Source organism: Gadus morhua, chromosome 4 (assembly GCF_902167405.1).
Source record: "Gadus morhua chromosome 4, gadMor3.0, whole genome shotgun sequence".
Taxonomy (NCBI): domain Eukaryota; kingdom Metazoa; phylum Chordata; class Actinopteri; order Gadiformes; family Gadidae; genus Gadus; species Gadus morhua.
Window position 1 is genome coordinate 4,584,810 of NC_044051.1, and position 13,681 is coordinate 4,598,490.

General features: G+C 43.2%; 2 protein-coding genes across 8 annotated transcripts in view; one reads left to right on the top strand and one right to left on the bottom strand.

Moving 5' to 3' along the window:
- LOC115542665 (plexin-C1) overlaps nucleotides 1–13,681 on the bottom strand; it is a 156,695-nt gene that overhangs the window by 2,555 nt on the left and 140,459 nt on the right. The gene's annotated exons all lie outside the window — the stretch shown is intronic.
- Nucleotides 9,488–13,681, top strand: part of LOC115542663 (plexin-C1) — a 32,591-nt gene continuing 28,397 nt past the window's right edge. For 3 of the 6 annotated variants that reach the window (XM_030354997.1, XM_030354999.1, XM_030354998.1), the window contains exons 1-3: nucleotides 9,499–10,537; nucleotides 10,887–11,018; nucleotides 12,211–12,345. In XM_030354997.1, coding sequence (XP_030210857.1) covers nucleotides 9,548–10,537; nucleotides 10,887–11,018; nucleotides 12,211–12,345 — 1,257 coding nt within the window. In that variant the 5' untranslated portion in view covers nucleotides 9,499–9,547. Of the gene's footprint in view, nucleotides 10,538–10,886; nucleotides 11,019–12,210; nucleotides 12,346–13,681 lie in introns of all 6 variants that reach the window. The other 3 variants (XM_030355001.1, XM_030355002.1, XM_030355003.1) reach the window with 2 other exon arrangements.

Consider the following 13,681-nt stretch of genomic DNA (forward strand, 5'->3'; position numbering starts at 1 on the left):
CAGATGTAAGTTTATTTTATTCAAATATCATCCCTTAAATTCAAATGGTTGCTAAGCAAAAGAGCCATTATAGCAAAAAGTGTTGCAACTGTCCCAGGTCTCCTCTATTCAATCAATCATTATGTATGACTGGCATAGATAGTTTCATAATTACTCACGGCAACTGAGCGGAAAAAAACATTCCACCCTGTGCTGTTTTTAACTGACTCCAAGTGACCTGCTGCAGGTCTTGGCTCCTCTACGTCCGCCATGTTTTAATTCCGTTCACGAAGCATTCGGAATTCAAGATCGGACGCAATCGGACATGGTCGGAAATGGCATCGACCGTTTCAAATGGCAACGACCGTTTACGAGACGGAAAATTGCAGCGCCGGCCCTGACTTCTGGGGCTCACCTTGGCGGATATCTGCCCAGAGGTAAATCTCCAGGTCTCCGGTGCTCATGTTCATCTGTGCGGCAAGCCTCGGCCGGTAGTAGTAGATACACCCCCACATAGTAAGACCTGGGATAGAATCCGATCTTAACATTCAAACCATCCAAAATTCGGTGCTTTGCTGACCAGAGATGGATGGGGGAAATCTGGCACGAAATCTGGATTTATAACCTGTAGTAGGTACCCAGTATAATGTTAAGGCCTTTCTTACCGACCAAAATCACGATAATTAATCGAATGAGGAACACCATGAAGTACCGATGGGGCTCCAGGAGGACAGTCTTGGCTCCATACGTTATCTGAAAATAATCAGTTGTTTAATTAGTCAATTGTTTTATTGTGTAATTGTTCAATTGACGTGATTCATTGATTGACTATTCCTTCATAAAACAAATAAACTGGCAACTTTTAAAGTCGGGCTGACTTCGGCAGAACACAATACCCGACTGGCCTTAACTATCAGTCTTGCCTTGCTGTCAGATCCGCACTGCGTGAATTTCAATGCCTCCTCTGAAAACTCGCCATACTTCAAAGGAACACGTCAGCTCAAGGGAACATGTATATTTGTATGATAGCTTATGGATTTATCAACATCGATCTAATGAATAGCAGTCATTCAATCGTCGGACAAAAGGACTTGTAAATAGTTAACCCCTTCGTCCCGAAATGGCCCATATCCGGGCTGAGTCCCTCTCCCCCAATTGCAAAGATGTTTTAAGGCATTTAAACACATGAGAAAGCATGGCATGTCACATGAGGGGTATGACATGCGACATTCCCCTAGAAAGGTTAGTTTCCTTTTAGTCAATCATTATGGAGCCCAATTAATGGACAAATATAGAAGGGTAAAAAAAAATAAGATAGACGCGGTGTGAAAGAATAAAGTGCAGGGTGAAAGGTTTTGGATGTAGCCTTGATGTGATGTGATGTACCTTCACTGCTGTTATCTCCGCATCGGAGGAGCTCTGAATGACGCAGGTGATGAAGTCGGTGTGTGATTGGCTACCCTCAGGGTCACAGAGCTGCTGAAGGGGTCGCGGTCTGTCGCCAGGCTCTCGAACTTCAGAGACTGTTGAGAGGGCAGAGATCCATCGGGCACAAGAATCATCCAGCCTGTGAGTGTGTGTGTGTTCAGATGGTTATCTTGATATAAGTTAATATTTAAAATACATTAAGTCCATTTTCAGTGTGGGTGCGTGTGCATGTGCGTACAGCAAATAAAATCTGCATGTGAGCATGTATTTATGCCCAAGTGAATATGTCTTCCAAGGATTGTGTCCCTGCTCTTCCATGTATGAGTACATGAACTAACTCACCGCACCGTCGCCTGTCTTCGAGAAGGTGACCTTCTGATTCGTGTGACTGTGGGTGACCTCCTCAACAAACTCCAGGTTGGATCCTGAGATATTCATCTTCCTCTTCCCACTGCACAAGACACAGCATGTCGGACCAATCAGAGAAGCAGTCTTTTACAGGGTTTAGCCCCTCCTCCCCAATTTCAGACACCATAGGGCATTTAAACACATGAGGAAGTAGTCATGTGACACACCACTAGAAAGATTTGTTTCTCAACTTTTATTCGATCCTAACCATTGTTGGCATCATATAATTCCAACTCCAAACAAAGTAAGAAGTATGCAAGATTGGTTTGCAAGAGAGACGTATCTCATAACTGTGCACCTGCACATCAATAGCGATCTTTTTCACGTAGATAAAGATCAATAGCGATCTTTTTCGCAGTACACTTCTGAACCACAGTGAAGAAGATATAGAGACAAACACTGCAGTCTTCAATGTGTGTGTTTGTGTATGTGTGTACCCCAACCTGGCCCAGGTGCTGTGCGGGGAGATGGAGGCGCAGACCGGCGCCGACCGGTAGGTGAGCAACGCGTTGCCGTGGCAACCGCCGTCGGGCAGGAGGAGGCAGACCTCGACCCGGCCCTTGTCTCCGGCGGGGATGTGGAAGGTCAGGCTGGCCCCCGTATTGAGCCTCACCGAAGCCCTACGCACAGAGAGGGGCGTCAGGGTCGTTATCCTCCCTATTATTAATAATAGCTTACAGGGGATCTGAATCCACTGTAAGTCGCTCTGGGGGAAAAAAATCTCAAAGTGCTAAACGACCAACACCGTAAACAGCCTCATCTTAGCCTCCAACTGTCGAGGTGGTGTGTTTCTTCACCCACTCTTTAGCACTGCAGTCCAGGTCTCCTTGAAGCCGAACTCCGATCACGTGACCCAGGTTCCGTCCCGTCAGGACTGCATTGTTTTTACCATAGAAGGACAGCTCACTCGGTGTAATGCTGAATATCTCTGGCTGATGAGAAAGCATGTATGTTACTGCAAAATGTTTGGCTGAATTATGGGGCCACATGCCTTGCCAGGCCGTCTTAGAATGGCGGTTTAAATTAAAACGCTTTAGTTTTTTATTGTTCGTCCTTAAAAACACATAAGGGGTAACACTGTCGCTTTTTATCGGTCAGCATGTGAAAAAACATAAGGGGTAACACTGTCGTTTTTTATCAGCCGTCATGGAACAAAACATAAGGGGTAACAATGTCTTTTTTTTTTCGGCGTCCTGAAAAAAAACATAAGGGGTAACACTGTCATTTTTTATGGTCGTCATGAGTAAAAGCAAAAGGGGTACCACTGTCGTTTTTTATCGGCCGTCATGAAACAAAACATAAGGGGTAACACTGTCGTACTTTAGCAATCGTCATGAAAAAAAGCGAAAGGGGTTACACTGTCATTTTTTATCCGCCATCCTGAAAAAAACCATAAATGGTAACGGTGTCGTTTTTTATCGGCCCTCATGGAACAAAACATATTGGGTAACACTGTTGTTTTGTATAGGTCGTCATGAAAAAGAAACATAAAGGGGAACACTGTCGCTTATTATTGGTCGTCGTGAAAAAAGAAAAGGTTAACACTGTCGCTTTTTATTGATCGTCATGAGAAAAAGCAAAAGGGCTAACACTGCCGTTTTTTATCGGCCGACATGGAACAAAACATAAGGGGCAACACTGTCGCTTTTTATCGGTCAGCATGAGTAAAAGCAAAAGGGGTAACACTGTCGTTTTTTATGGTCGTCATGAAAAAACAAATAAGGGTTTAAATTAAAACAATGTCGTTTTTTATTGGTCGTTAACACTCACTTTTTATCGGTCAGCATGAGAGAAAGCATAAGGGGTAACACTGTCGTTTTTTATCGGCCGTCATGGAACAAAACATAAGGGGTAACACTCGTTTTTTATCGGTTTAATGGAACAAAACATAAAGGCTAACACTGTCGGTTTCATCGGCCGTCATGGAACAAAACATATTGGGTAACACTGTTGTTTTTTATAGGTCGTCATGAAAAAGAAACATAAACGGGAACACTGTCGCTTATTATTGGTTGTTGTGAAAAAAAAAAAAAGGTTAATACTGTCGCTTTTTATCGGTCAGCATGAGAAAAAGCATAAAGGGTAACACTGTCGTTTTTAATCGGTTTAATGGAACAAAACATAATGGGTAACACTGTGGTTTTTTATAGGTCGTCATGAAAAAGAAACATAAAGGGGAACACTGTCGCTTTTTATCGGTCAGCTTGAGTAAAAGCAAAAGGGGTAACACTGTCGTTTTTTATGGTCGTCATGAAAAAACAAATAAGGGTTTAAATTAAAACACTCTAGTTTTTTATTGGTCGTCCTAAAAAACATAATGGGTAACACTGTCGCTTTTTATCGGTCAGCATGAGAAAAAGCATAAGGGGTAACACTGTCGTTTTTTATGATCGTCATGACACAAAAAATAAAGGGTAACACTGTCGTTTTTTATTGATCGTCATGAGAAAAAACATAAGGGGTAACACTGTCGTTTTTTATGGTCATCATGAAAAAACAAATAAGGGTTTAAATTAAAACACTCTAGTTTTTTATTGCTCGTCCATTAAAAAAACATAAGGGGTAACACTCTCGCTTTTTATCAGTCAGCATGAGAGAAAGCACAAGGGGTAACGCTGTTGTTTTTTTATCGGCCGACATGGAACAAAACATAATGTAGTTTTTTAGCGGTCGTCATTAAAAAAAGCGGAAGGGGTCACGCTGTCGTTTTTTATCTGCCGTCCTGAAAGAAAACATTAATGGTAACACTGTCGTTTTTTATCGGTCGTCATGGAACAAAACATAATGGGTAACACTGTTGTTTTCTATAGGTCGTCATGAAAAGGAAACATAAAGGGGAACACTGTCGCTTATTATTGGTCGTCGTGAAAAAAGAGAAAAAGGTTAACACTGTAGTTTTTTATTGATCGTCATGAGAAAAAGCAAAAGGGCTAACACTGTTGCTTTATATTGGTCAGCATGAGTAAAAGCAAAAGGGGTGAAACCGTCGTTTTTTATCCGCCGTCCCGATAAAAAACATAAGGGTTAACACTGTCGTTTTTTTTCGGTCGTCATCAGGGTGCAATTTGTCATGAAAAACATAAGAATCAACAGGCCTAATTCATTTTTTAAGTTAATGTTAGGCCCTATTAGCCTTCACTTTGAACAGTTGAACTAGGGGTGTTCGGTATAAACAGTATATATACCAGGGGTCAGCAACCTATTCCACATGCAGTGCCAGTTTGACATTTTCGTTAATGAGTATGCCTTAAAGGTGGGGTATGGGATTTGCGAAACACCAGCAGATTTTGAAAATTCACAACTCAAATGGTCCTACCCCCTCTCCATCAATGCTGACTCTGACTCCACCCATTCCAAGTACATGGACGCGCAATCATGCACTAGCGCGAACACAGATGCGTGAGTTTAGGGTTGTCTTCTAGTGCTCCAAAGGTCCAAATGTGGATTAGCTAGTTAGCTAGCTCCAGTAGCTAGGATAACAACAAACATAAGCTTGCTCTGGGTCACAAGCTTTGAGTACGTGCACGAAGGGGTCACGCGCGGGGGGGGCGGGGGAGTGCAGTACGACCGTTTGATTGACGTACTTACTGTCCAATGCCACTCGGTGGTTCTGGAGTTTTTCGAGCCCTGCCCGTTCCACAGATGATTGACTTGTTTAATTTTCATGTCAGTACTTCTGACTCAGTGGCTGTAAGTAGGTTATGATAAGGATTTCAAGTAATTTTGCAAAAATGGCCAAAAAAGAGTATTCCATACCCAACCTTTAAGCAACTATATATTCAAAATTAAGCTGAATTGTCACACAGCGACCAAAAACATTTCCAGAAGACCTGAAATTGTACTATATTCATATGGTCCACAATCATGCATCAACATTTAAAAAAAAAATTGGTTGTTATATTTGCAACATGGGGTTACAAATTATATTTACATATGTCCCATCTTAAAACACCATTTTCAGAAACTCATTCAAAATCATATTTGCACTGTGAGAAATCGAAGAAACAAGAATAAATGAGAATTTTGGATCCATCCACATCAATATCTTTAAGACAAGTACAGCTTTGCAAAACCATGTGAAGGCGATGCATACAGGCCACTTGGAACAATATTTTAAATATTTTATTCTCTATTACTCACAACATAGGTTTAAACTATTAATTGATCCCATTTCAGAAAACCGCTTTTGTCATGAAAAAAAACATAAGGCATAAGACCAATGATAAACTGTCGTTTATCATTGGTCGCCATTAAAAAAACATGAAGGGTAACACTGTTGTTTTTTTATTGGTCGTTATCAGGGTGCGAATTGTCAAATAACCCAGAGGGGGGATGTTGTTGTTCCTTTTATCATGAAAAATAATAATCAACAGGTCTAATTACTTTAAGTTAAAGGTAGACCCTATTAACCTACATCTAAAACAGTGGAACATTCATCTTTAATGCAAACTAAAAAGACATGAAACATTTAATTTTCCAAAAATAAAATTAAACAGAGGGGGGGGGGGGCATACGTGTAACAGAGCTGGTGAACACTAAGGGGTTGTGGCTGTGGTCCGATCACAGCGGAGGACCTTCGGTTTAGAAACCTAGGTAGAAGAATGTGGTGCTAAGGGGAAATACAGATCTATGAATAAACAGTACTAACTAACAGGAGCAATTATATACACCACATTCACACACATTAAACATAACACTTATCACACGCGTAACACTTTCCCCGTAATTAGGAGCTATATACAATATTAACATAGATATTTATGTAGCCTGACCGGCTATGCAGGGTGTTAACCAGGCAATACAATCATGAGGGCATAAACACTGTAACCCAGTGGCGGCTGGTGGTTTTTAAAGTGCGCACTTGGTTGCCATTGGCCTGCTTGCACTGTTGGCGTATGGTGGCATAAGAATGTGAGACTCAAGTTGTTTCAGGGTGTTTTGGTGAACTACAAAATAGCAGGGAGGGAGTTATGTGAACAAAATGTATACAAAGCCACCAGTGGCATCACTGTAATTTGAGAAGGAAAGGATGCAAAGCATATTAGTCAAATCAGGCCTACTATTGATTTGTAAAAGTAAATAAAAAAATCTGGGCCTATTTTTGCCCTCACTGACTGAAGTTATTTAGCTATGTTTATTTTCAGTTACAATTGCTTGTAATGCTACCAGTAAGTCATGCGTAGGCCTACCTAGCAAACCATGTAGCACTCACAACACTGACGTTGCCATTACTTCTGATGACCTTGATTTTGGGAAGTGGTCTACCTCTTTCTGAATGAATGGAATGGTTTTTGTAATAAGACGTTAACAATGTCCTCCGTTTCCAATGTTTCCATTGTGCATTTAGGATCTCGCTATCGCAGATTTCACTTGCTCTGCGTCTCTCAGACTGAGCACCGCGGCAATGCAATCTCCCGCCCAATGATAATTTTTCCAGCCTAACATGGTTAAAAGTAGCCCAATTGGGTGGGAAATCAGACCAATCTGGCAACACTGCTCAACATCTAGGGATCCTGCTTATTGGTTCATAGCGCAGACGGATAGATTTTTGCGCGAATCAGACCCCTTAAGGTCCCACCCACTCAGAGGAGGATTTTCCTCCTCTCTCCCATTGAAACCCATGTTATCCACCGGCCGCCAGTACTTTCGGGAAAATGAATGGGAGTGAACGGCGGCGGAGGGAGGACGTTCCTCCCTCAAGTAATTGTCAATAGGCGATAGGGGGTGCTAATGTCCCTTTACCCAGGGAAACGAACATTATATATTCAAAGGCAATAAAGTAGTCATATTTAAGGGCATTAATTCATTACAATAGTCGGGGCAATCTAAATTTTTTATTCTCAACAATGTTAGGGAGGATCTTCCTCCCTCTCCTCAATGGAGAAGCCTCCACTGCGTAACCATATTAGGTTAGTTCACTGCTCTATTGGTACACATATCCAGGGTGCGATTGTTGGGTGGTTAGGATTGAAGAAACAACATTTAAAGGAAAGCCGAGCTAAACAGGATTTAAAGTAGGCCCCTGGAAGTCGCACAGCACATTTTCAGAAGTTGGTGATAAAGTAACATAAAAATAAAGTCATGCATCACAACCCTAATTCGATGGGACGCATAATTTATATTGTACCTGTGTTTTTCATACTGTGAGAGGGTAGATTACTGACCAATCACAGGAGGCAGCAGGCAGGTGCATTCTGGGTATCGATGCCCTAGTCCTCCTAGTACTCCGACGCTTGAGTCGAATCGGCAGGAGAAGTTAGCAGGAGCTCCACCTCTCTTCAGGTGGGTGAAGACCACCAGCCTGATCTGGGAACGATGGAGGAGAAGAAGGCTTTGTTGTGAAGATCCAACTCAAAGTTAACTGAATAGCAGACTCAAGCAAAGATCTACAACGCGTGAATGTTTGGCCACAGATCTGGGGCCGTATTCACAAAGCATTTTATCTAGTGGTAGTGCAGTATGACACTCTTTTGTAATAAAATTAAAATATACAGTACATATTATATACCGTTCAATTATAAATTGTCACGGTTAGCGGGTGGCAGGCAGGCAGGTAGGACCCAATCGCAGACAGTTCAGGTAAAAGGATAATTTATTAACTCAAAAGGCAAGGAACAAGGGTGACGCGGGTAACACAGGTAACACAGGTAACACCGGGGACACACAGGACACAACTCACCACAAACTAAAATGATCCGACAAGGAACAAAAGGAAAGACAAGGGCTTAAATACCAAACACACACAGGGCACGCAACGAGTAACAGCTGAAACACATTAGGGAGGGAGCAGTAATCACACAGGAGGGAAACCTGACATGGGGAGAAACAAGACTGATACCAAAGGAAAACAGGTAACACGCCAAAACAAGACAAGGAAACCGACAGACCATGACATAAATATTGTAAATGTTTTATAGTTCCCTGTGTGGTTTTATCATAGAGGTGTGGTTATAATTTTAATTTTCATATCATTAATTACTTTGATCTGGATCACCTTATAATTTAATGCTAATCTTAATCAAGGATGAGGACTATTTCATCATAAATTATGCATAGTTTTCTGCACGCTGGTTGGGCGCCATGTTGTTCAGAATGTGCCCTTTTTATTTTTTCGCCCCTGCCCTTCAAACAGTATGTGTCCGCCACTGGTTGCATGCAGTCATATCATAACACAATATTACAGCTCGTTATCAACAACAACGTAGGCTATCACATGGAAGTCCTATCACGGTCAAGAAAACTTTTAAGTCGTGAAAAATGGTATGATATCTTGGATATTATATGGTATATATTTATATGTTTTTTTGCAGAAATTACACTTTTAGATTATAGACCTTCAGTTTAGCTCTGTTTTGAAAACACGACCAAAACAAAGAATAGCGACAACGGTGGCAGTAGCGGATGAACTAAACAACAGCCTGCATAATAACTGTAATCACAATAAAAATCTAAAATAAATCAAATTTTGGATCAACTTTGGAACAACACTATATAAAGACTTCAATGTGCTTCCCTCTCTGGTAAGCACCATTCACTGTGAAAACGCTCAAAAGCAGTCAACAATCTGCCAGGTTTTGCCCTCTTCCCCTTTTGCATAAACCGGAACTTTCCTCTTACGCGTTTTCGTGCGCCTTTACGCGCCTTTACGCACGGTGACAGGGAGTGTTCTGGCGTCTCCTCGCACGAGGAGCAGGCAGTAGGTCGCTCTCTCAGGACTCTGCTGTTCCGCACCATGGAGTTCGCGTGGCTGCCGCTCTTCCTCGCCCTCGGTGGGCTCCTGGGGGCCCGCGGTCTGCAGGAGATCGACGTGTTCCCCTCCCGTGGTGGAGATATCCGCGACTTCATCGTCGCTGCGCGCTGGGTCTACGTCGTCACCGGCGACTACCTTTACCAGCTCAACCTCAGCCTGGGGCTGCTACACAGTCTGACGCAGAGAGGGGAATACATAGGGTCCCGTTTTTCTGGACGGTTTAACAGGACTTTGGAGGGGGGCACTTCCACTTTTAGCGTCAATACCTTGGCGCCACTTGTGGAGCGCAACCTGTTGTTCACCTGCGGTGCGCTGAACTGCGGCTTCTGTGAGACGCTGAACTTGACGGACATAACTCGGATATTAAGCGGGGAGGCTTATGCATTGAGTCCTGTTGTGCCAAAAGGCGCCTCAGTGGGATTTGTGGTTGACGTGAATGAAGAGTCTTACATTTTATCTGCTGCTGAAGGGTTCGAAGGAATCAACGAAAAAAACTGTTCGGTGATTAAGAGAGTATCGAAAATACGTCTTCATAACACACATGACAGTCAGGATGGAGGACTGTTCTCGTCTTTAGACAGTAGTGATAACCCGGAAATCTTTGCGCGTCGTGCCGGTGTCCAGTTTGTTGATGCATTTCAAATCAAATCGACTATTTTTATTTTTTCAAACTTAAATCACGTAGAAAAACCCCATAAAGTTCGTCTACTTTGGTTTGCGGACAAATTGAATAAAACCAAAACGTTGAGGTCCCTGCGAGGTGCGATACTCGTATGTTGTGAAGGTGTCGAAGTGCACCAGAGACTCGTTTCTTCTTCGGTGGTTCTTGGGGACCAACCGGTCCTCTGGGCAGGGATATTTACCGACCATGACGTCACTAACACGGAGCTCGCCGTATATGACGTCAGTCCGCCAACTGATGCACCGACCTACAGGGACCCAGACTTTGGCTACACAGGAGAACCTTCAAAGGTGAACCTGCCATAGACGACAAAGCTAAATTGATTTACATGAAGGTCTAAAACAAAGTTGATCACATGGAATTGCAATTAAAGGTATAATAATTGTGTGTGTGTGTGTGTGTGTGTGTGTGTGTGTGTGTGTGTGTGTGTGTGTGTGTGTGTGTGTGTGTGTGTGTGTTTGTGTGTGTGTGTGTGTGTGTGTGTTGGGGTGTGTGTGTGTGTGTTGGCGTTTGTGTGAATGTGTGTGTGTATTGGCGCGTGTGTGTGTTTCGGTCTATGCGTTCGGTGTGTGTGTGTGTGTATTTGGGTACGTGTGTGTTTGGGTACACGTGTGTGCGTGCGGGCGTGCATGTCTATAGGGTGACGTGCCCATCACGCTGAGGCCATTGCGCGTGCTGCTGAAGCATCCTTACATGACGTCGGTGCTCGCGGTCAAGCTCAACAACTGGCTGATCGTCTTCATCGGCACCGGAGACGGTCAACTGCTGAAGGTCTGTAGGCCCTGAGTGCTACGTCATGCTACATCACTTCCTCTGTTGGAACAGTTGGAGGTGGCCCCAACACTTTAAATAGAACACTGACAAGCCGAGTGGGCATGTTTGTCTCATCAAAAACGACACATGTGTCATGTGATCACAGCACAAAAGGAAATGAGTGCAGAAAAAGCGCCTGTGATTGCATTTACATGATGGCACAGGGTCAAAGGTCATGAGAGATTGAGTTAGCCATGGTCTTGTGAGTGGTACATCTTGCCTGGTATCCCTTGAAATGTGCAGTCGGGACAGGGAATGCATTAAGCTGCAGGCATCATTTCTGGCCACTTGTTTCGGCGTCAATTTTGAGAATAAATGTTCATTGCATTTTAGCATACACAACCAAAAATGAATGTTGCATAGATATTATTGGGGATATTTTTTTTTTTTTGGTCAACGTAGAATAACCAGAGAGAGTTAACTTAGAAGTTAATTCTCTCTGGTCTTTGAAGGCAGAGGACCTTGACCATTGTTTGCTGTGTAAGGTACTCATACGTGTAAGGTACACCGAGTGTACTTTAAGTGTAAGCTAAGTGTAATGTGCTCTAATTGTTAGCTACTATGAGTCTACTCTAAATGTAAGGTACTCTAATACTATAAATGCAAGGTTCTTTAAGTGTAAGGTAATCTAAGTGTAAGGTACCCTGAGTGTACTCTAGGTGTAAGGTGCTCTAAGTGTGCTTTAAGTGTAAGGTCCTCTCAGTGTACTCTTACTCTCACTGTGCTCTAGGTGTAAGGTCCTCTCAGTGTACTCTTACTCTAACTGTGCTCTAGGTGTAAGGTCCTCTCAGTGTACTCTTACTCTAACTGTGCTCTAGGTGTAAGGTCCTCTCAGTGTACTCTTACTCTAACTGTGCTCTAGGTGTAAGGTCCTCTCAGTGTACTCTTACTCTAACAGTGCTCTAGGTGTAAGGTCCTCTCAGTGTCCTCTTACTCTAACTGTGCTCTAGGTGTAAGGTCCTCTGAGTGTACTCTTACTCTAACTGTGCTCTAGGTGTAAGGTCCTCTCAGTGTACTCTTACTCTAACTGTGCTCTAGGTGTAAGGTCCTCTCAGTGTACTCTTACTCTAACTGTGCTCTAGGTGTAAGGTCCTCTGTGCTCTCAGTGTAACCATCAGCTCACCCCGGTGTGGTTGTCTGTCTGACTCAGCTGACGGTGGACGCCAAGCTCCAGGCCCAGTGTCTCAGCGTCATCTGGAAGGCCCCCGACGACCGCCGCGTCTTTCCCAAGATGCACCTGGACCCCGTGGGCCGCAAGCACGTCTTTGTGGCGGTTAGGGACAAGGTAGGCTCGTGGATATTGGAGATGATCTTTAGCTTTACTTTTTCTTTATGTAGAAACGTATCACTTACTTCACTTTTAGAAGACTATTCCGTCCCAGTGTTGTTTTCGTCAGGCAAGACGAAAACGAAAATGACGTCGTCAGACCCCTTTTTTCCATGACGAAAATGAGACTAAGACGAACGTCACCAAAGCCATATAAAGACTAAAATGTGACGAAAAATGTAGACATTTTCGTCAGACGAGAACTAGACGAGACTAAATTGTTAGTGAGTGGACGAACAAAGTTTCAAAACATGCTTTTTTCCCGCCAACTATAATATGCGTGCAATGTCAATCAAGAGCTCAGACATCAGAAATGGAGCCAGCTGCTTGTCCTAACAGTCACGCCCCCATCACACACTAAAAGCCTCGCTCGCGCGCAGCTGCGCCTGCACGCACACGGCACACACACACTCATACACTACATGGGCTCCGTACTGAGGGAGACGCAGGAATGTCGCAGGAAAATGGTGTCAAAATATCTCCCCATCAAGGCCAACAGCAGAGTAGCCAATGAAAATAATAGACTGCAATAATTTGAATGCTAAAGATATTAAAACACAATTGATTAGGCCTAAGCCGACATATGTATCGGTCGTAATGCTGAATGCACTGTGCGTAAATCTTTTCACGGCATTTCCCCCCCATCCATATTACAAAAATCAAAAATAGCTTGTGTGACAACTAGGTGCTGATTTCTGAAACATGCTTTGCGCAGCAAAGACTTTATCTGATTCTGCATAAGGTTTCATTGATTTGCGCGCACTCTCTAGTCTAGAATATTTGTAGACATTAAAAATGCATTCATTATCATTCAAACGCAGAGGCTAGGCATTGACACATGGCTATTGTTGACTCGATTAGGGGAGCTTGGTCTAGATCCTGCCCATATTGTTGGGCAGGATGATGTAGGCTATAGGTCTTTATTCGCTGCCACGCCGATTCGGTCGCAGCTTGGCATGCCCGGTGATTTCACCTTTTTCTCTCAAGTTTCCTGTATAAAACCGAGGGGGTCAACCCGGCGCGGGTTTTCTTGGTTCACTTGGGAAGGCGGGGCTGCGCACGGAGTCTAGACCTCTTTAGAATAATTTGTATTATTGCATACTCCCGAATGTTTTAATTTTTTTTTGAATGAAGACACCCGCATGCAATAATGAGTTCACGTCTGAGTGTAGACTACAAACGCGATTAACTATGGTCACGGATGTTCGTTACTGTCTAGACACGGTCCAATGAATAGTGAACTTCATCACAGCCTCACCGAAGCGCCAACAGTGCTTGATGCAAACAATCTCAA